Genomic DNA, 27,654 nt, shown 5'->3' with positions numbered 1-27,654 from the left:
AATTGCAAATATGCAATCAAAACATGCATAAACAAAATCCTTGCATAATACTGTAAACGTATTTATTTTCGACATTTTCGCGGTAAATATAAAAGCGTAAAAAATGATACACGCAAAAGGGACTTCAAAATTTTAAAATTGATATCCGCGAAAATTAGCAACCGAAAAAATTAAATACAGTGATAAAAACACAATGCAAAGTTTAAATATTATCAGAATTAAGAAACCAGGCATATCCTGTGATGTGTTTGCACAGAGTAAACACTATCTTTTACGAATATATGTTCAAAGTACACAAACAATTCAACCAAAGTATGAATAGACTTAAGATTTATTCCATTTACTTCAAAATGTACAGTGCTTGCTATGTATTTTTCATATTTTTATCATTTCAATACTAATTTCTTTAAACAAAAAATGAGCTTGTAATTTGCAATGGATGAAGATGTTTTGACCCGTTGACGGTCGCCTCTTTAATATCCTGGATGGAACAAACGTTCATAATATCTCTCCAAAATATTTTAATTTAGAATTTTTTATTTATGTCTTTGACTTACTAGTATATTAAATTTGAAATTATCTTAATCTGCATATAAAAAATTGTCCGATAAATGTGTATTGGCATCACATTTCTTCTAGCGATAAAAAGACTACAGCACGGATAGATTAATAAGAACGTCTAGCAGCTCAATATCATTGATATCGAGGTGTCTCTATTACTTTATTTTTAATGGTGCCGCTTAAAGCATTAAACCCTAATTGATCACGAGATGACAATTCAGTGAGAACAACGATAATGGTATAAATATGTAGCAGCGTAGGTTTGTTATATCCAGTAAGTTGTCTTCTTTTCAATGGTCACATGACTTGAACGATCACGTTTCAGACGTAACGTGAACTAGTCGTATTACTGAAGGAACTTCTAATGATCGAACGCAGAAAATGTGTCGTTCATGGTTTAAGAGACTCATAAACAGGATTTAATAAGTGAAATAGCGTGTGTAAACACAAGAAGAAAATTGCTTTTCGAATTGATTTGTATATGACTATCTTTGATTGGTAATTTGGCACATAAAGACAATACAACAACTCAAGGCATACAATATTGAAACCAAAAGTAGGGAAAAGTTCAATTAAGGGTGACTTGGAAAGTATCAGAAACAAGAAATAAACAGTTCGGCGATAGGCTTAAGATATGGAAGTTGTTGATCTCCAGATATTACAAAATGCTGAAATTTTTCTGTGTGGTGAGAACTTTTCTTTTTGTGGACATGGCAAAGAGAGTATAATAGACGCAGAGGAGGAACAAATTTTACAGTCCAAACTTCAGCCCTGGGAGGATTATTCAGTTGTTGGATTTCTTGTTATAGTCGGCAAGTCTTATTTGTAGAATATTTTGACCGTTGTTAATGTTTGTTGTACTAGTCCATACTAAGCAATTGTTTAAACTTTCGCAATACCTGTTTTTTTTTTATTTTTCCTTTTTTATTTAATATTTTTTCTGTTTTCTTTCTATCAAAATGATTTTATTTTTATATCTGTACATCTCTTCAAATGCTTTCCTTCAGTCTGTTTATCTATTGAGTGTTTAATTAGTATGTGTCGAAAGCTGTTGTATTTTGCGAGTCTACGTCATGTACACGGCCCCTTATAAGTTTTATTTGACCTGAACTGATTATGTTTCTCTTGAACGTCCTGTCAAAATATGTTTGATGTTTGTTTTGTTTGTTGGGGTTTAACGTCCTAATACAGTTACTAAATTAGACTAAATAGTGCTCAGAACCCTAGCCGGGGGCTAGGCGCTCTGCCCACAGAGCCACTGGGATGTGTGCCCCAGGTGGTGGAATGGGGTACCCCTGGCGTGTTACATGCTGGGGTTGTCAGGCTATAATACGGAAAACCTGACCGCAAACCATAGTGGTGCACCGTGTTGGGAAAGATGCCACGTTCCTTGCACATTAAAGAACCCTACTGTGGTATTCTCCCGGAGTAGGAACCATAGGGCTCCGCCACAGGAGGCTAAATTGTCCGACCCTACCCACCTCTCCTTATTTTCAGTGGCATTCAAAATTTGTCGACCCCATTCTCTTTGTGTCCCATCCCTTTTTCATTTCATAATCATTTCATGTTCATTTTATCATCAATTTCATGTTCATCGTCTGGATATAGCTGAAATATTGCTGCTCGGACGTTAAACCCCAATAAACAAACAAACCATTTTAATAAGGAGTAAAACTGTTCATGAACAATGTGTGCCTAATTATTTCCGATTCCAAAATTTTCCGTGCCCAAGCATTAGTCTCCATTGCCCTAAACCTAAATCTTATTGCCTTATACCTCCGCCCCGTGCAGGTCCGGGTGTTAAAAGAATAGGCCTGCAGCAGCGCTAAGCTTGTCGTATAAGGCGACTAAATAGTGCTCAGAACCCTAGCCGCGGGCTAGGCGCTCTGCCCACAGAGCCACTGGGATGTGTGCCCCAGGTGGTGGAATGGGGTACCCCTGGCGTGTTACATGCTGGGGTTGTCAGGCTATAATACGGAAAACCTGACCGCAAACCATAGTGGTGCACCGTGTTGGGAAAGATACCACGTTCCTCGCACGTTAAAGAACCCTGCTGTGGTATTCGATAGGAGTAGGAACCTTTGCGCTCCGCCACAGGAGGCTAAACTGCCCGACCTTACCCATCCCCCTTTTTCCAGTGGCAGTCAAAATTGGTTGACCCTATTATCCTTGTTACCCATCTTTTTTTTTTATTTCATGTTCATTTTATCATCCATTTCATGTTCATTGTCTGAATATAGCTGAAATATTGCTGCTCGGACGTTAAACCCCAACAAACAAACAAACAAACCTTATACCCCCTTAATGCGAAGTTTACCCCCATTAGGGTACTGTACAGTATAAATTTTAGATTTTCCCAACAGGTGATTTCACGGTTAAAGCAAGAAAACATAAACCGAACTGGAATATTATGTGCATTACAATTTTGAAGGCCAATTTATCGAAATGATTTTAATTTGTAAAATCGATATCCATTACGGTTTTCAGGAATGCAACTTTTTATTAAAATACCATGCGTTTGCCAACATTACCTGTTAAGTTTACATTACATGTTAATGTATTTGTATTCCGGGGAAATTCGTAACTAGGCCCCAGTCTTCATAGTTATAGGTCTTATATTTGTTGTCTCAAAAGAATATAAAACGACAATTGATTTTGAAGTTGCTGAAAATTGAAATTATCTAAATTATGGCACAGAAAATAAACATAAAAGAGAAGTAGAAAAGAAGTTCCAAGGAAATTCACATTTACTCTCATCTTGTATGCCTGAAAATTGAAATTATCTAAATTATGGTACGAAAATAAACGTAAAGAGAAGTAAAAAAAGTTCCAAGGAAACTCATATAAATATCCTTATTCACGAAAATGTAGGATCTGATGGACTCATGCCTTCAAAGAAAATTCGTGAGATGTACAGTTAAATCTGTTTAGACCGAATCCTGAATTATTCGAAAACCTGTCTATAACACTCTTTCTATACTCACAATTGTCAAAGTGGGTCTCAAGTCTATTACGACACTTGTAACAACCATAGTGGTATTAAATCAACACTGATCCTGAAAAGTTCGAAAGATCTTCTGGAAACCCTCTTGTATTTCTTGATAGAGATTCCTCTTACTTTGTAAATAATTCCAAATCATCTTCCAAATATACCAAAGAAGATGTAATTTATGATCGGCAGCAAAATTATCCAGTGTGGTGGACGCGTTTTTCAACAATCCATCGGCATTCCGATTGGAACAAATTGGGCACCTCTACTTCCTCACCTATTCCTTCACTCTTATTAGGCTGACTTTATAGACCCGTGCAGGTCCGGGTGTCAACAGAATAGGCCTGCAGCGGCGCAAAGCTAGGGCGCTCTGTCCACAGAACAACTGGGTTGTATGCCCCAGGTGGTGGAATGGGGTACCTCTGGTATGTTACATGCTGGGGTTGTAAGGCTATAATACGGAAAACCTGACCGCAAACCATAGAGGTGCACCGTGTTGGGGAAGATGCCACGTTCTTCGAACGTTAAAAAACCTCTACTGTGGTATTCTCCCGGAGTAGGAACATAGGGCTCCGCCACAGGAGTCTAAATTGCCCGACCCACCTCTCCCTATTTCCAGTGGCAATCAAAACCTCATTATCCTTGTGTCCCATCCCTTTTTCATTTCATCATCATTTCGTATTCATTTTATCATCCACTTATGTTCATCGCCTGAATATAGCTGAAATATTGTTGATCGGGCGTTATAACCCAACAAACAAAACAAAGACTTTATAGCTGATCTGATTCAATAGAAGGGACATCGTGTAGCTAGATCTTTTAATGTCAGTTTCCGCTAAAAAGATGACGTATTATCGTTAAAAAATCCTAATTTCGGAGATTTTATACATTGCATCTTCCCGAAAGAACTTGAGAGGGAGGATACTACAAACACTTTGAAGTCAGTCTCATATCCTGATCTCCACTTAAGAGATCGACGGTAAATCAAAACTATTGACAAAACTATAAGACAAACGCAAAGACTTGACAACTTTCCTTTCATCTGTGGCCACGTCACTTCACAGCACCTGTTTATGAAGTTTTCATAACACAAATCATCCGTTATGTCAGAGCTTGCCGTAACTATGACTTTTTGTATCGCGCTAGACTTATTACAATTAGGCTTCTGGAACAGGTTATGTTGCTACAAGATTGAAATCATCACTACAGAAGTTTTATTGTCGTCATCATGAACTTGTCGATAGTTGCGGTGTATCCATTTGCACTATGAAAACTGATTTGTTCAACGTCATAATTCTCCTTTCCTCTTTCGACTACCCTATACTTCAATTTTTATTAGCAACTCGGGGGATGTTTCTAGAAAAGCAGAGCACGTTTGCACTATCGGAGCACCTTGTCCATGCTCCCACCTTTTAGTGGAGTCTGAGTTGCTCATTTGCCTTTAGCCCTAGGCAGGTCCGGGTGTTAAAAGAATAGGCCTGCAGCAGCGCTAAGCTTGTCGTAAAACTAAATAGGGCTCAGAACCCTAGCCGGGGGTTAGGGCGCTCTGCCCACAGAGCAACTGGGATGTGTGCCCCTGGCGTGTTACATGCTAGGGTTGTCAGGCTATAATACGGAAAACCTGACCGCAAATCATAGTGGTGCACCGTGTTGGGAAAGATGCCACGTTCCTCGCACTTTTAAGAACCCTACTGTGGTATTTGCACGGAGTATGAACCATAGGGCTCCGCCACAAGAGGCTAAATTGCCCGACCCTGCCCACCTCTCCCTATTTCCAGTGGCAATCAAAATTTGTCGACCCCATTGTCCTTGTGTCCCATCCCTTTGTCATTTCATGTTCATCGTCTGAATATAGCTGAAATATTACTGCCCGGACCTTAAACCCCAACAAACAAACATCATTTGCCTTTGTTACTTTGTATCATGTTATGTCATTTATTTGTTTGTTGGGGTTTAACGTCCGAGCAGTAATATTTCAGCTATATTCAGACGATGAACATGAAATTGATGATGAAATGAAAAAGGGATGGGACACAAGGACAATATGGTCGACAAATTTTGATTGCCACTGGAAATAGGGAGAGGTGGGTAGGGTCGGGCAATTTAGCCTCCTTTGGCGGAGCCCTTTGGTTCCTACTCCGGAAGAATACCACAGTAGGGATCTTTCCCAACACGGTGCACCACTATGGTTTGCGGTCAGGTTTTCCGTATTATAGCCTGACAACCCCAGCATGTAACACACCAGGGGTACCCCATTCAACCGCCTGGGCACACATCCCAGTTGCTCTATGAGCAGAGCGCCCTAGCCCCCGGCTCAGGGTTCTGAGCACTATTTAGTCGCCTTTTACGACATGCTTAGCGCTGCTGCAGGCCTATTCTTTTAACACCCGGACCTGCACGGGGCGTTATGTCATTTATGTTTTTTGTCGCATGTGTCTTTTTCAATGTCTGGGTTTTGTCCATGGATTATAATATTCCTTTGATTTCCGCTAGAATCTTGGTTTCCTTGGGTACACTTTCACTGCGCATATAAAACCGAAAATGTATTATAGGTAAATCTATATAATAGGCTACATGTATTACACTAAACATTGGAAGTAAAGTAAAATACATTGTCAAGAGGTTTAAATATGTGTATTGCTGTCTTGAACTTTTCGGCAGTCATTTTGAATACGTTTTTTCTAACGTGCGAAACAAATGTATAGCTAGGCTGGTAGATCGTGAAAAAGTCCATACTTGTTGTTGTTAACACGAATTCGCGTTGATTAATTCATTTAAAGTCAGCTAGTTTAGTTTGGTTTCCATAGCTACATATCGTTTCTAGTTTCTTTTTCTCATCGTAACTTATACTTCTTTTCAAATTTTCTAAATAAAGTAGTTTGTAGTTTTATAACATATTGTAAAACTCATAAAATACAAGGGAGACAAACAAAATGGAAAGCGATTAGGGATTGTTCAAATTGTTTTGTCTTCTTATCTTACGTGTAAGACTCACATGGGAGATAAGGAACGATAACAAGTATTTTACATAATTCTTTCAAAGGCTTAAAATGCTAAACCTAATGAAGCAAACACAAACAAAGATGAAAAAGAAATAAAAAATATCGAAGATACGTAAAAATAAGTATATTTATTGTCTGCTTCATGTTATATAATTTGGAATCCCATTTTATTTCGTTTATTGTAGGTGTCCTTAATACCACGTCTTAATGATTCTATCGATCATAATCCACTATAATATGTAAAAACAAACAAACAGGAAGATAGCACTAATCAAATATGCATGATTTGATCAGTTATCGATTCACTTACAGGGATTGAAAACGAATCTATATTCCTAGTCGACCCGTGCAGGTCCGGGTGTTAAATGAATAGGCCTGCAGCAGCGCTAAGCTTGTCGTAAAAGGCGACTAAATAGTGCTCAGAACCCTAGCCAGGGGCTAGGGCGCTCTGCCCACAAAGCAACTGGGATGTGTGCCCCATGTGGTGGAATGGGGTACCCCTGGCGTGTTACATGCTGGGGTTGTCAAGGCATAATACGGAAAACCTGACCGCAAACCATAGTGGTGCACCGTGTTGGGAAAGATGCCATGTTCTTCGCACGTTAAAGAATCCTACTGTGGTATTCTCCCGGAGTAGGAACCATAGGGCTCCGCCACAGGAGGCTAAATTGCCCGACCCTACCCACCTCTCCCTATTTCCAGTGGCAATCAAAATTTGTCGACCCCATTGTCCTTGTGTCCCATCTCTTTTTCATTTCATCATCTGGGGTATCCCTGGCGTGTTACATGCTGGGGTTGGCAGGCTATAATACGGAAAACCTGACCGCAAACCATAGTGGTGCACCGTGTTCGGAAAGATGCCACGTTCCTCGCACGTTAAAGAACCCTGCTGTGGTATTCGATAGAAGTAGGAACATTTGCGCTCCGCCACAGGAGGCTAAATTGCCCGACCTTACCCATCCCCCCTTTTTCCAATGGCAATCAAAATTTGTCGACCCTTATATCCTTGTGTCCCATCCTTTTTTTTTTTCATTTCATGTTCATCGTCTGAATATAGCCGAAATATTGCTGCTTGGATGTTAAACCCCAACAAACAAACATTTCATCATCATTTCATGTTCATTGTCTGAATATAGCTGAAATATTGCTGCTCGGACGTCAAATCCCAACAAACCAACCGACCCGTGCAGGTCCGGGTGTCAAAAGTATAAGCCTGCAGCAGCGCTAAGCTTTTCGTTTGTTTGTTGGGGTTTAACGTCCGAGCAGCAATATTTCAGCTATATTCAGACAATGAACAAGAAATGGATGATAAAATGAACATGAAATGATACAAAAAGGATGGGTCACAAGGACAACAGGGTCGACAAATTTTGATTGCCACTAGAAAAAGGGGGGATGGGTAAGTTCGGGCAATTTAGCCTCCTGTGGCGGAGCCCAAAGGTTCCTACTCCTATCGAATACCACAGTAGGGTTCTTTAACGTGCGAGAAACGTGGCATCTTTCCAAACACGGTGCACCACTATGGTTTGCGGTCAGGTTTTTCGTATTATAGCCTGACAACCCCAGCATGTAACATGCCAGGGGTACCCCATTCCACCACCTGAGGCCCACATCCCAGTTGCTCTATGGGCAGAGCGCCTAACCCCCGGCTAGGTTTCTGAGCACTATTTAGTTGCCTTTTACGACAAGCGTAGCAACTACTGCAAGCCTATTCTTTTAAACACCCGGATCTGCACGGGGAGCTAAGCTTGTCGTAAATGGCGACTAAATAGTGCTCAGAACCTTAGTCGGGGGCTAGGGCGCTCTGCCCACAGAGCAACTGGGTTGTGTGCCCCAGGCGGTTGAATGGGGTACCCCTGGTGTGTTGCATGCTGGGGTTGTCAGGCTATAATGCGGAAAAACCTAACCGCAAAACATAGTGGTGCATCGTGTTGAGAAAGATGCCACGTTCCTCGCACGTTAAATGTTTGTTTGTTGGGGTTTAACGTCCGAGCAGCAATATTTCAGCTATATTCAGACAATGAACTCGAAATGGATGATAAAATGAACATGAAATGATAAAAAAAAGGATGGGTCACAAGGACAACAGGGTCGACAATTTCTGACTGCCACTAGAAAAAGGGAGTATGGGTAGGGTCAGGCAATTTAGCCTCCTGTGGCGGAGAGCAAAGGTTCCTACTCCTATCGAATACCAAAGCAGGGTTCTTTAACGTACGAGGAACGTGGTATCTTTCCCAGCACGGTGCACCACTATGGTTTGCGGTCAGGTTTCCGTATTATTGCCTGAGAACCCCAGCATGTAACACGCCAGGGGTACCCCATTCCACCATTCCGAACGTTTGACCAATTTATTACGAAGTAAAATCTTGTATTTTTTTACTTCAACATTATATTTTAAAAGAAAAAAAAACTTTCAATCTATCTTTCTCATTTTAAATGCGAATCCTCTATAAATGAAATTCACATTCTCCAATTTCCTATATGCCATGGAAATGGAAATTTAATACCAGATTGCGTTAATATGGAATCGCTTCAAATAACAAAAAAAATCTGATCAGCATACATGCATCATCGTCGCTATGTGTCATTCATTTATACTCTTCGTATTATTTTACGAAGTATAACATGAAATAAATACAAAAACCGATACTGATATAGTTTTGATATGATTATGGTTAAAAGAAACCGATATAGTTTCTCTATTAATATGATAAAAAGATATCAGTACAGTTTTGCTATTGTTATGATCAAATAAGATTGACACAGTTATATCATAATTAAATTAAAATAAAAGTATTGATACGTCAAATAAATTTTTCACCTGGTCCATGCTCCAAGTTTTTAGTGGAGTTCGAGTTGCTCATTTACTTTTATTACTTTGTATGTATTATTTTAGTTAATTATTTTGGTCTAAACTTCACGTAAAAACAAACCCCTTAAAAAAGTTACACTATAGCCATTAACGTTGACATTTTCGGGAGATGTTATCGTCTCGATTTACTAGGTCGTATATTTCGTTTGTGTGTTACAATGTAATATTCGAGTTCAAACGTCATGTTTTATGTGAGAAAGAAGAAAGCTCAAATTATCTCGATGTGAAAATTTCCACATTTTTACTTTTCAGCATCTTAAATACCACACACAATAAAAACGGACCAATTCCATACAACGCAGTACGTACCAATAAATTCTCTGAATTATCAATCAATGTACAAAGTCTTTAATTTTGTCCAGCTTCACTTATAAATAAATTATCTTGACCTGCCATATTGGTTTCCCATTTAAATATTAGTCCATTCACTCGACAATATTATTTACTAATTTATTCAGTGAAACACAACAAAACATTGTTGACTTTCAATTTTGGAACAATTTACTTCATTTTGTTTTGTCTACTGGTTTAATGGTCAATGAACTGTTAATGCATAGACGAAAGATTGTTTAAAAATCACCTTCGAGTAAACTGTGTATAGAGCAGAAAGGTCGACGACATCTTCATTCAATCCATTTAATAAGATGTTGCTGACAACAACATTGTAAATTGCATGTATAAGATAAAATTTGATAAAACGGTTCTATACAAACAAAACTTAAACAAAATGTAATTGGAATATGCAAGTTGACAGTGGGACTCCTTTTAAATTTCTTATTAAATTACTCTTACGCTGCTAAAAATACATTGTCTTTATTATTCTTTCTAAAATGTATATGAAAATTCAAAAGAAAACGTGCGGAAGTTGTTATTCATAAATACAAATATCGATAACATGAAGTGAGAAGTAAAATGTACTTGAAGTTATTATCCCAAGCTGTAAATTTCACACAATATTGTGATGTTTTTTTTTTTTTTTTGTTTTTTTTTCAGGTATAGCCCCGTGCAGGTCCGGGTGATAAAAGAATAGGCCTGCAGCAGCGCTAAGCTTGTCGTATAAGGCGACTAAATATTGCTCAGAATCCTAGCCGGGGGCTAGGCGCTCTGTCCACAGAGCAACTGGGATGTGTGCCCCAGGTGGTGGAATGGGGTACCCCTGGCGTGTTACATGCTGGGGTTGTCAGGCTATAATACGGAAAACCTGACCGCAAATCATAGTGGTGCACCGTATTGGGAAAGATGCCACGTTCCTCGCACGTTAAAGAACCCTGCTGTGGTATTCGATAGGAGTAGGAACCTTTGCGCTCCGCCACAGGAGGCTTAATTGCCCGACGTTACCCATCCCCCCTTTTTCCAGTGGCAATCAAAATGTGTCGACCCTATTATCCTTGTGACCCATTCTTTTTTTTTCATTTCATGTTCATTTTATCATCCATTTCATGTTCATTGTCTGAATATAGCTGAAATATTGCTGCTCGGACGTTAAACCCCCAACAAACATTTTCAGGTATAAAACGCTTGTTTTAATGATCTTCTCAAACACCATCATTCTTTGAAACTGACGAATTCTTTCCAGTTGATAGTTTTGTTTCTTACTATTTTGATCAAGAATCGGTCAACGTCTTGTTACTGCTGAACGTAGTCTTACTCTTTCAGTGTACTGAAGAAAGCTAGACTATCAATGCCAAATATACCTTTGTTTCTTTACGAAGCCGTGTTTTAATGAACATATTTTTTTTATATTTCAAAGCGCTAGGGTGATTTAGCGTATTGACGTTTCAGTTCTCTACATAAAAATATATAACATGTCATTAACATGTGCAGGTCCGGGTGTCAAAAGAATAGGCCTGCAGCAGCGCTAAGCTTGTCGTAAAAGGCGACTAAATAGTGCTCAGAACCCTAGCCGGGAGCTAGGGCCTCTGTCCACAGAGCAACTGGGTTGTGTGCATCAGGTGGTGGAATGGGGTATCCCTGGCGTGTTACATGCTGGGGTTGTCAGGCTATAATATGGAAAACCTGACCGTTAACCATAGTGGTGCACCGTGTTGGGAAAGATGTTGCGTTCCTCGCACGTTAAAAACCCCGGCTAGGTTTCTGTGGACTATTTAGTCGCCTTTTACGACAAGCTTAGCGCTGCTGCAGGCCTATTCTTTTAAACACCCGGACCTGCACGGGGATCGCACGTTAAAGAACCCTTACTGTGGTATTCTCCCGGAGTATGAACCATAGGGCTCCGCCACAGGAGGCTAGGTTGCCCGACCCTACCCATCTCCCTATTTCCAGTGGCAATAAAAAATTCTCGACCCTATTATCCTTGTGTCCCATCCCATTTTTCATTTCATCATTTCATGTTCATTTTATCATCCACTTCATGTTCACCGCCTGAATATAGCAGAGATATTGCTGCTTACATTTTCTTATTTGTTTTTTGACACAGATTATTTGACTTAAAACACATGTTCTTATCATTAATCAATACTGAGATATAAAGATCATATCTTCCTCGTGTTACCTGAGGCTATTCAATTTGCACTACATCAGAAGACGATGAATTTTCTCCATAATTGGTGAGCTCGACATCTTAAGTATTGCATAATCTCAGTTATTGTAATCATTGTCATCTAATCCCATAAAATTAACCATCGACGGGAATATTTTCCCGTACGTTTATTGACTCCATTTGTCTCTAAGGCACATTCTGGATAGAGTACATGAAACCAAGAATGGTTAAATCAGGAAGCAGCTGGGTAATTATAGGTAAAAAAGGGATGTATATTTTAACGGTGAGTGCAGATTTACCATGATACCAATTAGTACTTGATCAGTACTTTCCAACAGTTTGAAGAATTTGAAGAACGAACAATATAACTGATAATATCCATCCATCAAACAAACAACAAAATAAAGCAATAGAAACTGTAATCGGCTTCGATTAAGAAACAAAAGAATGAAAACAAAAAACAGCAAAATATTCAGCACTTTTCTTGTGTTTAGTAGTAATAACCTCCAGGCGACGGTTAATATATCCTTGCCCCATTAAATGTTTTAGTGGCTGCTTAGAGTAATCCAGGGAACCAAGGTTATAGCGGTAATCAAAAGAATGTAATCCAGGGATAAAGACCAGACATGGAAAACAGACATACACAACAAAGAACATAAAGTAACTAAAATCATACATACAAAGTAACAAAAGTAAATGAGCAACTCGGACTCCACTAAAAACTGGAAGTATGGACCAGGGTGCACCGGTAGAGTAAGCGTCCTCTGACCTACAAAATAGTCTTTCTGAGGCGAGGTACAAATACTAACACTGAAGCGTATGACGTCACAAAAAGCCTCATGATGGAGCGGTTGAATTGATTGATTGATTGTTGGGGTTTAACGTCCGAGCAGCAATATTTCAGCTATATTCAGACGATGAACATGAAATGATGATGAAATGAAAAAACGGGATGGGACACAAGGACAGTAGGGTCGACAAATTTTGATTGCCACTAGCAAAAGGAAGGGATGGGTAAGGTCGGGCAATTTAGCCTCCTGTGGCGGAGCGCAAAGGTTCCTACTCCTATCGAATACCACAGCAGGGTTCTTTAACGTGCGAGGAACGTGGCATCTTTCCCAACACGGTGCACCACTATGGTTTGCCGTCAGGTTTTCCGTATTATAGCCTGACAACCCCAGCATGTAACATGCCAGGGGTACCCCATTCCACCACCTGGGGCACACATCCCAGTTGCTCTGTGGGCAGAGCGCCTAGCCCCTGGCTAGGTTCCTGAGCACTATTTAGTCGCCTTTTACAACAAGCTTAGCGCTGCTGCAGGCCTATTCTTTTGACACCCGGACCTGCACGGGGCTGGAGCGGTTGAACAGTTGACTACAATACATTGTATATATTTCATAACATAAGTTAAGCGGTTACCTACCGAAGAACAGTATGAAACCTTATCTAAACTATTTACATTGACGCCTTCACACAATTCCTTATAGAACGTCTTTTTATTTGTTACAAATTTTACTTTGCATTTGAACTGCAAAAAAATAGCTGAGATTATCCCGGGTTGCTCGAATTTGATTCATTTGTGTTGTGCGTCCGCGCGTAATTTGAGTTCTTTTTATCATTGACGTTTTAGAATCTGCACAATATCCTAAAAAATTAAAATACAATCTATAAAGTGAACCACTGGTCTGAAATTTGTTTTCAACATAAACATTCCTATGTAAAAACCTAGATAAAAAAACAGTCATCGAAACTGGACATCGTTATATTTCTTCATCTTTCCCGATTTAATATCTTTATCAATTTGCATTAAAATAATTTATTTCTCTTTAGATAAACTACATCAACCAAATGTAACTATGATTCACCGTTAATATAATCAAATATCAGCTAGTTTATTACGTTAATGAATATATTTTATTATTTTCTAGGAACAACGTTTTGATAGTTTGATTAACAAAAGTATATGTTGATGCTTTTCACGCTTCTAAAATACAAGACTTTACTAGAGGATATTTTGTTTTAGGAAACACATTGAAAAAAATACAGAATAGATATTGCCAAAGCTAATAAGTACGACATAAGTTTATTTAATGGGGCTATTTTAAAATGCATTATGAAACATTCCTACCAGGGACTATCTTAGAAATATATAAGTATCAGATATCTCAACTCTAAGGATATCTGATTTCCAATACATGAAAGTACGCCTTGGCTGGTGCAATTGCATTTCTGATTTTGAGACAGTCCATAAAAGAGTAAATAAAGGAAAGCAACACTCGAGCGGATTTCAATAGAATATATTAGAAAGAGAAATGAGACACAGGCAACAAAGAATATGAAATAACCAAAATAACACGTACATAGAAACAAAACTTACTGAACATGCCAGGGGTACCCCATTCCATCACCTAGGGCACACATCCCAGTTGCTCTGTGGGCAGAGCGCCTAGCTCCCGGCTAGGTTTCTGAGCACTATTAAGTCGCCTTTTACGACAAGCGCTGCTGCAGGCCTATTCTTTTGACACCCGGACCTGCACGGGGCGTCTTTTATTGGAGTAAAACGATGTATGATAAAGGTTTGTTTTGTTTGTTGGGGTTTAACGTCCGAGCAGCAATATTTCAGCTATATTCAGACGATGAACATGAAATTGATAATAAAGGAATGAGATCGCTAGGGATAGACATATTTCTAATGAACTACTCGTCCTCCTTAATATTGTTTGTTTGTTGGGGTTTAACGTCCGAGCAGCAATATTTCAGCTATATTCAGACGATGAACATGAAATTGATGATAAAATGAACATGAAACGATGATGAAATGAAAAAGGGATGGGACACAAGGACAATAGGGTCGACAAATTTTGATTGCCACTGGAAATGGGGAGAGGTGGGTAGGGTCGGGCAATTTAGCCTCCTGTGGCGGAGCCCTATGGTTCCTACTCCGGGAGAATACCACAGTAGGGTTCTTTAACGTGTGAGGAACGTGGCATCTTTCCCAACACGGTGCACCACTATGGTTGGCAGTCAGGTTTTCCGTATTATAGCCTGACAACCCCAGCATGTAACACGCCAGGGGTACCCCATTCCACCACCTGGGGCACACATCCCAGTTGCTCTGTGGGCAGAGCGCTCTAGCCCCTGGCTAGGGTTCTGAGCACTATTTAGTCGCCTTTTACGACAAGCTTAGCGCTACTGCAGGCCTATTCTTTTAACACCCGGACCTGCACGGGGCTCCTCCTTAATAATTCGTCTTAAATGTGTAACAGGAAGACAACGATTAGGAAAAGGATAATATTTTTACTTATATCGTCACTTGCCTGTCTCGAGTTATTTGCCAACATGATAAATAACGCCCTAGAATAAAATGTGTCCAAATTTTACTTTTAAAGGAAATCTGTGTGATTCACGTATTAAAATTAAACCGTATTAAGCCTGCAAAAAAAAGTTGTTATTTGAAGCCCCTTACGTTTGGAGGACAGCTGTTATATGAAAATGATCATACAAAATAATACGATGCTAACACTCAACATGTCGTGCTAGTTAAACCACCACTAGTATATGGAGTTGATATTGGAAGGCTAAAAAAATGCTTACAACGTATTCACCATATATATAGTGAAGACAAGTTCGACAAAACAGAAAGTTGAACAGCACAAAAAGTCACCTATAATGTAATCCTCGTCTATGTAAGACACACACACGACGATTTTCGGACGCATTGACAAGTTTGCTCCAATATAACACCCACCTAGTTCGTGAGGTATAAATAATGAACATGGAAGTGCTATTTTTAAGTAGTTGGAGAAACATAGTAAATAGTAAAAATCATGTCTTTCCTTGAAAATGATATCTGAAATGCAGAAATGACATTCATATCATTTTCAATGTACAGTAATGTCGAGGTGTGAACTATATAAAATGCATGGCAATTACATCATTAAAAGGGAGATAACTCACTTTTTTCCCATTATTCTATTGTAACTATTTAATGGCTTTTAGTCAAAAGAATACGTCAACAGCAGCGCTATGCTTGTAAAAGGCGACAAAATAGTGGTCAGAGTCCTGGTCGGGCCATGGCGCTCTACCCACAAAGGAACTAGGTTGTGCGCCTGGGTGGTGAAATAGGGTACCCCTGGCTACATGCTGGGTCGTCAGGCAATTAAACGGAAAAAGGAAAACCTGACCGCGAACCATTGTGGTGCAACTCGTTGCGAAAGATGCTCCTCAGACATTAAAAAACCCTGCTGTGGTATCCGATCGGAGTAGGGATCTTTGCACTCCGCCGCAGGAGGCTAAATTGCCCGACCCTACCCCCTTTCCCTATTTCCAGTGGCAATCCAAATTCTGACATTTTTTTAGACCAATGACTGTCAATTCGTCTTCAATAAATCATAAACAATTTGATTACACTTTCTGAGCATGACTCAATCATTCTTTTTCATTTTTCCTTATTCTTACAGATTACAGCTCATATGAGCTTACTGAATATCGAGATGATAATTCGTAATTAAACATCAGAATAGCTAATTGCTTACTAGGCATCCTCATTTTCTTCATATTAGCTTCACAGGAATCATATTTGTTTATTAAAACAGTTTTTCTTAATTAATGTTTGTTGTTGGGGTTTAACGTCCGAGCAGCAATATTTCAGCTATATTCAGACAATGAACATGAAATGAAAAAAAAAAGATGGGTCACAAGGATAATAGGGTCGACAAATTTTGATTGCCACTGGAAAAAGGGGGGATGGGTAAGGTCGGGCAATTTAGCCTCCTGTGGCGGAGCCCTATGGTTCCTACTCCGGGAGAATACCAGAGTAGGGTTCTTTAACGTGCGAGGAGGCTAAATTGTCCGACCTTACCCACCTCTCCCATTGTCCTTGTGTCCCATCCCTTTTTCATTTCATCATCATTTCATGTTCATTTTATCATCATTTTTATGTTCATCGTCTGAATATAGCTGAAATATTGCTGCTCGGACGTTAAACCCCAACAAACAAACAAACATAAAGTTTACGAATAAATGAAAAAGTTCATTCATTGCAAGTATCTCTCTGATAGCAAATCTAGCAGTTAAATATATATGTAGTAAGTCTGACGTTTACTCTATCACATACATTGATGCCTTCCCAAAATTTATTCCCTCCAAAGTTCTTTTTTACAAATTTCACTTTTTCATTTTTATAAACACACAGTTCTGGCGTCGAATACACAAAAGGTCGTACTTGTGAAATTGATCGTAAACTATGACGTCACAATGCTATTTTAGGTTGTGACGTCATTACTTACGATCAACTTTTCTTTTACGATTTGTGAATTCGATGCCTGGATTAGTCATTGGGTTGCGTGATTACATCTGTATTTTTGATTTCGTTATGTTTTGAATCTGCGCATGATTTGTGTTTTGTTGTCTTGTTATCTTCTTTGACCCTTAGGATTTCATCACTATCAAAAACAAATATTGCTTCTAAGTTAAAACTTCTTGCACGTGTAAGAATTTATTCCCATTATAAACATTCCCATGTAAAAACTAGACATGTTCCGGGTATTGAATTTTGCAACATGATGAATATTTTCATATTCCTACACCTTTTCCGGTTTGATATACTATACCATTTTCTTTATACTCTAACTAATGTACACACATGGACTTAGAATCATTTATTTAACTTTAGATTAGCTACGTATACATAACAAAAATGTAAGTAAGATTTGCCGTTTCAATTAAACAAATAAAATCAAATATCAGCTAGTTTGTTCAGTAAAGAATGTGCAAGTGTTTGTAAGAATATGGCAATATGGGAAAATCAGAAACATGCATGTCAAAAACCCGCCGATCTGACAATATAATCTCAGTCAACATGGTCAAGGATGCTCTCTCTATTTGAAAAGACCATTATTCGATTTCTGCATCACTGGCTTCGCTCAGAAATTTTTCAAGAGAATGAGTTTTCTGACAGATTTATCTGCCCTTGAAATGTTCATTTTCAGTGCAATTTCAATGAAATTGTAGCTCAATGGTTCAGCGGACCCGTGCAGGTCCGGGTGTCAAAAGTAAAAAGGCTAGGGCGCTCTGCCCACAGAGCAACTGGGTTGTGTGCCCCATGTGGTGGAATGGGGTACCCCTGGTGTGTTACATGCTGGGGTTGTCAGGCTGTAATACGGAAAACCTGACTGCAACCCATAGTGGTGCACCCTGTTGGGAAATATGCCACGTTCCTCGCACGTTAAAGATCCCTACTGTGGTATTCTCCCGAAGTACGAACCATTGGGCTCCGCCACAGGAGGCTAAATTACCCGACCCTACCCTTCTCTCCCTATTTCCAGTGGCAATCAAAATTTGTCGATCCAATTGTCCTTGTGTCCCATCCCTTTTTCATTTCATCATCATTTCATGTTCATTCTATCATCAATTTCATGTTCATCGTCTGAATATAGCTGCTCGGACGTTAAACCCCAACAAACAAACAAACATTTTATCATCTACTTCATGTTCATCGCCTGAATATATCGGAAATATTGCTGCTCGGGCGTTAAACCCCAACAAACAAACAAATTATAAAGTTAGATAACTCAGTAAGTTTTATTTCTCTATACACTGTCGTCTTTAACCCCCTGTATACACGCCTATTTTTTTGTCAAGATGTTATCAAATCCCCATAAAGATACTAGTTCTGAGAAACAACTATTTTATTTTTCAATTCATTAACTTCCAAATCATCTTACTATTCAACATCAATTTCCAATACTCAAATAAAAAACGCACCTTAGTTGGAGTTTTTTTTTTATTAAGTATACTTCATTGTTATTACTGACATACACATATAATGGTTTCACTTCACGATAGAAAACAAGATCACCAGTCAAAATTAAAATGCAGCCTAACATTTAATTTTACTTGAAGAAGGCGGGTGCCAAATCTGGTATGGATTCAACAGTAGGAAATTCGATTTCTTATATAATAAAAACAACTTAGTGTTTGAGAAATGTATATAATTCGTATTTAAAAGAAGTCCAAAACCTCAAACTCTTGACATTGTATAAATCAACCCTGATAAGCTTACTTTTCCCACTGATATCAAGTTTCTCTTTGTCTGATCAATCAAAATAGTAACAAGGAATGAATCGTTTCATTATTATTTTTTTCTAGGTACGGCTGCTATCCTGTTAAACGGATTCGTGGTGTTCCTTTTCATCAAACGGAAGAACACATTTTTGTCATGTGACTACTTTGTTCTGAATCTTGCGTTGAATGACATTTTGATGCCCGTCAGTTTTCCATTGAGCATTTACTCGTCGTTTCATCATAAAATGGCGATCGGTAATAGTTGTAAGTATTTCCAATTTCTCAAAATACCCTCAAACAATTTGTCTATAGTTTAAGGTGCACAACTTTACAAATCATTGGTATGACTGTGTAAATCATTGTACATAAATATTATGAAACGATCTAAGTTATCTAGATGGATTTCAATCTGTTTCATCTGAATGCTTGAAAGGCTTTGATGAAACTGATTACAGTTCAAAATATCACGAAATTGATGATAAAATGAACATGAAATGAAAAAGGGATGGGACAAAAGGACAATGGGGTCGACAAATTTTGATTGCCACTGGAAATAGGGATAGGTGGGTAGGGTCGGGCAATTTAGCCTCCTGTGGCGGAGCCCTATGGTCTTAGTCCGGGAGAATACCACAGTAGGGTTCTTTAACGTGCGAGGAACGTGGCATCTTTCCCAACACGGTGCACCACTATGGTTTGCGGTCAGGTTTTCCGTATTATAGCCTGACAACCCCAGCATTTAACACGCCAGGGATACCCCATTCCACCACCTGGGGCACACAACCCAGTTGCTCTGTGTTGAGAATAAAATATAAAAATTCGTATAACATAAACGAATTTGTCGATATGGCATTAACTTCAATGTTAGAGAATGGAATAAAGCCTTCAACCTTAAAACACTTGAGAAGTATTGCCGAACTCCCAACAATATCACACGTTTAAGATTTCACTGTATTTGTTGTAGCTAATTTTAATTTACTTCAATGTTGCCGGTTTTGCTCTCAATTTCCAAAGATTCGTTGTAACCAAATAAGTGTAAATACTGTCATGCTGCATTGAAAGGTCACTCTGTTCGACGTCTTAAGAATTTTTGCCTTCAAATTTCTCGGCAGTTATTGTATATAGCTCTCTTTTATCAAAAAATGCATCACATCTGATTTTAGAAATTCTATTGATGTATGATGGTGTTTTAAGGTGTTTATTTTTATATGAGAAATTGTAGGTGTCTCGAGGTCGTCTAATGGCAAAACAAAAATTTTGATAGCAACATTTATCAAACAAACACAACAAACAACTTGTGATTGTTTCAGCCAAATTGAAAATATTGAATGAGAACAATAGTAAAATCTGCACACTTCATTATTTAAAATTCATGTAGCCAAAAAGGTGAATGTAAGCCAATGCAAACAGAATAAAAGGCTTTACCTTTTACCAATGATCATTGACAAAAGCATAATTCAAAGCGTACAAACTCCATGTCTTTATAACATGAATGATCGTTTCATTTCACTCCTCTCATAAAACTGATTAAGCAGTTGTTGCTTAATTGTAAAAAGAATTAAAAACTTAATGTATTATTTGTTATTTCATATTTCAGTATGTGAAGCGTATGGTTTTGTTGGATTCTTCCGCGGTGTTGTTAGTATATGTACGCTGACTGCTATCAGCTATGCGAGATATGTCAGTGTCTGCTGCAATGATAAAGGTTTGTATTATTTGTTAAGTAAAATAGATGAATAAATATTGCACTTTGCAAACAAAATGTCTGTGGTCGATCCCCCTTCTAAAAAAATTTAATGTAAGATGTGTCTTAATTTATGACGCCACAATGCTTTTTTGTTATTATGACATCATTATTTACGACTTTTGTAAAATTTTGTTTGTTTGTTGGGGTCTAACGTCCGAGCAGCAATATTTCAGCTATATTCAGACAATGAACATGAAATGGATGATACAATGAACATGAAATGAAAAAAAAAGGGATGGGTCACAAGGATAATAGGGTCGACAAATTTTGATTGCCACTGGAAAAAGGGGGATGGGTAAGGTCGGGCAATTTATCCTCCTGTGGCAGAGCCCTATGGTTCCTACTCCGGGATAATACCACAGTAGGGTTCTTTAACGTGCGAGAAACGTGGCATCTTTCCCAACACGGTGCACCACTATGGTTTGCGGTCAGGTTTTCCGTATTATAGCCTGACTAACTCCAACATGTAACATGCCAGGGGTACCCCATTCCATAACCTGGGGCACACATCCCAGTTGCTCTGTGGGCAGAGCGCCCTAGCCCCCGGCTAGGTTTCTGAGCACTATTTAGTCGCCTTATACGACAAACTTGGCGCTGCTGCAGGCCTATTCTTTTAACACCCGGACCTGGCCTTTTGTAAAATCGAGTTCAGCTAGCTTTATTAGATATTTTCGACCTCAGAAGATTTACTTTTATACGAAATTCGTGATAATAAAAAACTACATGTTGCGTAAAATAGCAGCTACACGTAATAAAAAAAACTTAATAAAAAGAACAGCCTTCTGATGTCCTCCGCGTAAAAAAAAGTGCGGATAACTGAAATTTTCTAAGTCCAAGGGCCATAACTCCTGTAAAAATCATTCAACCATAACTTAGTCGAACTTACTTTGTAATTTCCCATAGTAAGACTACATACAAAATATACAATCAATTGGTAAAAGCATTACAAAAGTGCGGAAAACTTTTAATTCACTGAAATGTTCAAATTATTCAACCATAACCAAAGTTAAACTTAATTTAAAACTTCTCATATTAAGACTACAAACAAAATATAAAATAAAAAGGCTACATACCGAACAAAATTATTTGGTAAAAGCAAAAAAGTGCGGAAAACGCGGACGGACGGAAGGACGACCGGCATTTTCATGTCCCCTATCGACGCGTCGCAGGGGACAAAAAGATGATACCCCACATGACAGCTCATTTAGGACTTGGAATACTGTTATTCGGGTTTACCAATCTATCCAATTAAGAAAGGCGGACTGATGTAAAAAATGCAAGAAGTTCTCTTGCGAAAAGCAGTTGATTCAATTGTTTTCAAAATATATCTTTCAGAAAAACTAATGCGCCAAACCAAAATCAGTCTGGTCATTATATATGGTTATGCTGGAGTATGGGCCACACTTCCTTTGATCGGCGTTGGTGCCTATGGACCAGAACCCTTCGGAACTTCATGCACATTGAAGTGGGACGGGCACCCTATCTTTGTGGCATTCTTTCTTATATTGTGCATTCTAGTACCCGTTATCATCATGAATGTGTCATATGGAGGGATAATTTTCTATATAAGACACACTCGACTACTGTCCCAAGAAATAATACGCTCTAGCATTACTGTTAAGAAACGGGAAACGTACTTGATGAAGGTTTGTATCAATTTTTTCAATAAATGCGAGGTTTCCACCTGCTTTTAGATATAACGCAGAAGCACCATGTGAGCTATTAGCATAACTTGGCCTGTGTTGTCGTAGTAGGTAAAATTATAATGCAATTTTGTTTGTTTGTTTCTTTGTTGGGGTTTAACGTCCGAGCAGCAATATTTCAGTTATAATGACAACTTAAACAAAAGTTTAATGTTAAATACGAACGGTATATAGTTGAAAAGACGATAAAAAAATTCTAATTCAAATTTTAATCCTTAACGATGGCTTTTTGTTATGTTACAGCTATCAAAATTTGTATTATGAAAATTAAGATTAGGTTTTAGACCTTGAAAAGTATTTTGACCAAAAAAGTATTAACAGTTTGTACTTAATGTGTGTCTTTTTCAGATGACATTTGTTATGTGTGCCGGTTTCATACTTCTTTGGGCGCCATATGCTGTGATAAGTCTCATATCTGCATTTGGTAGGAAAGACAGTATTCCAGTGCGTCTTAGTCTTGCAACGGTGCTTTTAGCTAAATTATCAACGATACTAAATCCTGTCGTGTATTTCATGCTGAACAGGAATTATAGACCTCTTCTGAAAAAATACTCTGAAAGTTTAATTCGACGACATAAGCTGTCACTAGAAAAGGACGGCCAATGAAATCGGAAAAAAGACAATAAGATACCTTACCTAATCATAATACGTATGTCGAAGTATGTTTATTCTTGAGGTACTTAATTTTGTGATTGTTGTCGACTGGTTACAGCAACGAATTTCAAACTTAATATGGAAATATTTTTCGCAACACAATATGAAGCTCTTACATGTATGACACCTTTAATTTTGAAAATATGGAGCTTTTCATGTATGCAGATGATTGATATCATAAAACTTGGTGTGATATTAGAATAATTATTCATTCAAAAACCAAAAGTTTCCTAGACTTCAACTTTAACATATTAAAGACTTGATTGCTTTTGCTGTTATTGGAAACGCTTCTCGTGTTCAATGTAAAAACAGCGACTTATTTTGAGACATAAGGCTTACATTCCATGTCATTAGTATTTCATGTCGATAATATAACAGAAAACGGATTTAGCATTCTGAAACGTTCCAAAACTCATTCAGTCGTCGTTTTCACTGTTCAGGAGTAAAATCTACCAATTCGGACGTCTTCATGTATGTCTGTAATAAGACTAACGCCATTAAAAAAAAAACACGTGTTAAACCTTCTAATAAAGACTAATGATTTCAACATCTTCTCAATGGTTGATTGATTGTTGGGGTTTAATGTCCGAGCAGCAATATTTCAGCTATATTCAGACAATGAACATGAAATGGATGATAAAATGAACATGAAATGATGATGAGATAAAAAAGGATGAGACAAAAGGACTATAGGGTCGAAAAATTTTTATTGCTACTAGAAAAAGGGAGGGATTGGCAAGGTCGGGCAATTTTCTCAAAGAAACTTAAATAAATTCTGAAATGTATCACAATACGCATGTACATTTTAAAGTTAAAATAATTAAACCCCTTTTATAATTTATAATTGGTGGATAATAGGCTATAAATGTGCTTTATTTGTTGGGGTTTAACGTCCGAGCAGCAGTATTTCAGCCATATTCAGACGATGAACATGAAATTGATGATAAAAATGAACATGAAATGATGATGAAATGAAAAAGGAATGGGACAATGGGGTCGACAAATTTTGATTGCCACTGGAAATAGGGAGAGGTAGGTAGGGTCTGGCAATTTAGCCTCCTGTGTCGGAGCCCTATGGTTCTTACTCCTATCGAATACCACAGTAGGGTTCTTTAACGTGTGAGGAACGTGACATCTTTCCCAACACGGTGCACCACTATGGTTTGCGGTCAGGTTTTCGGTATTATAGCCTGACAACCCCATCATTTAACACGTCAGGGGTACCCCCATTCCACCACCTGGGGCACACATCCCAGTTGCTCTGTGGGCAGAGCGCCCTAGCCCCCGGCTAGGGTTCTTAGCACTATTTAGTCGCCTCTTACGACAAGCTTAGCGCTGCTGCAGGCCTATTCTTTTAACACCCGAACCTGCACGGGGCTTAAATGTGCTTTAAACATTGTGTTTTTTTTGTTTGTTTGTTGGGGTCTAACGTCCGAGCAGCAATATTTCAGCTATATTCAGACAATAAACATGAAATGGATGATAAAATGAACATGAAATGAAAAAAAAAGGATGGGTCACAAGGATAATAGGGTCGACAAATTTTGATTGCCACTGGAAAAAGGGGGGATGAGTAAGGTAGGGCAATTTAGCCTCCAGTGGCGGAGCGGAAAGGTTCCTACTCCTATCGAATACCACAGCAGGGTGCTTAAATGTGCTTTAAACATTGTGTAGACGTACAAAGTGCCTGTTTGAATTTTTAGTTGTACATTATTTATTATATCCATAATTTCACAAATGAGCAGTGGTGGAATTAAATAAGAATTTTACCAATTTATAAAGAAGATAACTTCAGCGAAAATGTTTTCTAACAGAAATATTTTAGGCAGGTGAAGAGTTATTTTCGACTCTCGGTAATCAGTTTTCTATAAATCTTGCGTTAAATTAAAATACCATTAAGGTTTATGTTTTTGTTGCTATATAAATCATATTTTCGTGTCAATAGAATCAAAAGTACCATGTTATAGAAATGAAATGAATATTTATCATTTTCAAATCCTAGTTTGATGCAAATTTTGTAGCAAAGTTAATTACTTTGTTAAGTGTATACATATACTGGTAAAGGAACGTCTTCCTAAATGCATTTGCAGCTTAATCCATGATTTCACAAAAAAGATTTGCATTGAACTTCGATACGTTTATGAAACATACAAACAATTGATTATTTTTATATTGACTGGTTTTTGTTTATTTGGGTTTAACGTCTGAGCAGCAATATTTCAGCTATTATCAGACGATGAACATGAAATGGATGATAAAATGAACATAAAATGATGATGAAATGAAAAAGGGATGGGACACAAGGACAATGGGGTCGAGAAATTTTGATTGCCACTGGAAACAGGGAGAGGTGGGTAGGGTCGGGCAATTTAGCCTCCTGTGGCGGAGCCCTATGGTTCCTACTCCAATCGAATACCACAGCAGGGTTCTTTAACGTGCGAGGAACGTGGCATCTCTCCCAACACGTTGCACCACTATGGTTTGCAGTCAGGTTTTCCGTATTATAGCCTGACAACCCCAGCATGTAACACGCAAGGGGTACCCCATTCCACCACATCCTGGCACACGTCCCAGTTGGTCTGTGGGCAGAGCGCCTAGCCCCCGGCTATGTTTCTGAGCACTATTAAGTCGCTTTTTACGACAAGCGTAGCGCTGCTGCAGGCCTATTCTTTCGATACCCGGACCTGCACGGGGCTTCTATCGACTGATTAATTTGCTGTTTTCTTAAAACAATTTTCGTTTTTATTTCCTAAAGTTTATCTGACCAATTTAGATATTTTTGTAATAATTAGAATTTGCAATATTATTTATAGAAACACGTATATATTTATTTGTCCATGTTATATTTTAATATTGTTAAACATATTTTTGCTATTGTTGTTATATTATCTTTAATATTTGAAATAAATAGAAATTAAAGCTGAAATTAGTTCGTTATTTATGAGTGTCTGTTTACAGATTTTTCATATTCTATTCTTTCGATATTATGTCTTTATTCTTTTAGCGTCAGTCCTTGTAAAATTCAGGCAACTGGTGAAACATGGTATGAAGAAAATCCATTATTTTGAAAGTTAAATTTGACTATTTGCACTATCATAATCAAGAAGAAAAGACAAGATTTTCCATATCACTTTGGTAAATTGAATTATAATTTCATTGAAATGTATTGGAAATGAAAATTTCAGGGGTAGATAACTTACTTTTCGAACGTTCTATTTAAAAGTTTCTGAGCAAATTCAATGATGCAGAGATCAAATTATTGTGTTTTTTTCCCAAATAGATAGATTGATTGATTATTGGGGTTTAACGCCCGAGTAGCAATATTTCAGCTATATTCAGGCGATGAACATGAAATGATAAATGGGATGAGACACAAGGATAATGGGGTCGACTAATTTGTGTTTGTTTGTTGGAGTTTAACGTCCATGCAGCAATATTTCATCTATATTCAGACGATGCTATATATATATAATATGATAAAATGAACATGAAATGATGATGAAATGAAAAAGGGATGGGACGCAAGGATAATGGGGTCGACAAATTTTGATTGCCACTGGAAATAGGGAGAGGTGGGTAGGGTCGTGCAATTTAGCCTCCTGTGGCGGAGCGCAAAGGTTCCTACTCCTATCGAATACCACAGCAGGGTTCTTTAACGTGCGAGGAACGTGACATCTTTCCCAACACGCTGCACCACTATGGTTTGCGGTCAGGTTTTCCGTATTATAGCCAGACAACCCCAGCATGTAACACGCCAGGGGTACCCCATTCCACCACCTGGGGCACACATCCCAGTTGCTCTGTGGGCAGAGCGCCCTAGCCCCTGCTAAGGTTCTGAGCACTATTTAGTCGCCTTTTACGACACGATGAGGGCTGCTGCAGGTCTATTCTTTTGACATCCGGGCCTGCACGGGTTTTTTCAAAAAAGAGAAATCAATACTTGAACGAAATCATATTGTCAGATCGGTGTTTTTTTTAAGATGCTTGTTTCTGCCTAATTAGAGATTCAGATTTGCTGAAACCTGAGGTCACTGGCAACATAAAAAAGGTAAAAAGGTAAAACTAGACATATGTTCAATAACCTTGTAAGTGACAGCCGTGCTTATCGCTTTTTGAACTCAACCTGCGGTAATCAACTGTTGGTAGTTATAGAATATTTTAAGGTTTTCTTTTCGAACGCCACTAAGTTACCAGTATTTGGCCTATCGAAAAACAAAATTGCGACTTGCGTTTCCATGAAAGGGCGTCTTTGTCAAAAGGTAAAAGCTAAACTATACCGGCTATACCTTATAAATAAGAAATGTCATTAATGAAGGCAAACAATAGAAAGAAAAACTACTTTGGATGGACAAGTATTAATTTCAGAGGCGAATTAAAGATTTCTCTTTTCTTAGGCAAAATAGTTGAGTCAAAGCGTAAACTCCGTTTGTAAAAAATGTATACGAGAACTTTTGGTTCTGCAGAATAGATGTTTGTTTGTTTGTTGCGGTTTAACGTCCGAGCAGCAATGTTCAGACGATGAACATGAAATGGATAATAAAATGAACATGACATGATGATGAAA

General features: G+C 38.3%; 1 protein-coding gene across 1 annotated transcript; it reads left to right on the top strand.

Annotated features, from left to right (window-relative positions):
• Nucleotides 1-621: 621 nt before the first annotated feature.
• LOC148606453 (opsin-5-like) lies at nucleotides 622-25,920 on the top strand. The gene is made up of 5 exons (XM_088545677.1): nucleotides 622-1,373; nucleotides 19,074-19,253; nucleotides 20,584-20,691; nucleotides 22,069-22,379; nucleotides 22,785-25,920. The coding sequence occupies exons 1-5, from the start codon at nucleotides 1,196-1,198 to the stop codon at nucleotides 23,040-23,042; spliced, it is 1,035 nt and encodes a 344-aa protein (XP_088401803.1). The 5' UTR covers nucleotides 622-1,195; the 3' UTR covers nucleotides 23,043-25,920.
• Nucleotides 25,921-27,654: the final 1,734 nt, after the last annotated feature.

Source organism: Perna viridis, chromosome 9, assembly GCF_037379345.1.
Source record: "Perna viridis isolate PV_CMFRI_1.1 ecotype Kerala chromosome 9, ASM3737934v1, whole genome shotgun sequence".
Classification (NCBI taxonomy): Eukaryota; Metazoa; Mollusca; class Bivalvia; order Mytilida; family Mytilidae; genus Perna; species Perna viridis.
This window is presented reverse-complemented; position numbering and strand designations above follow the sequence as displayed.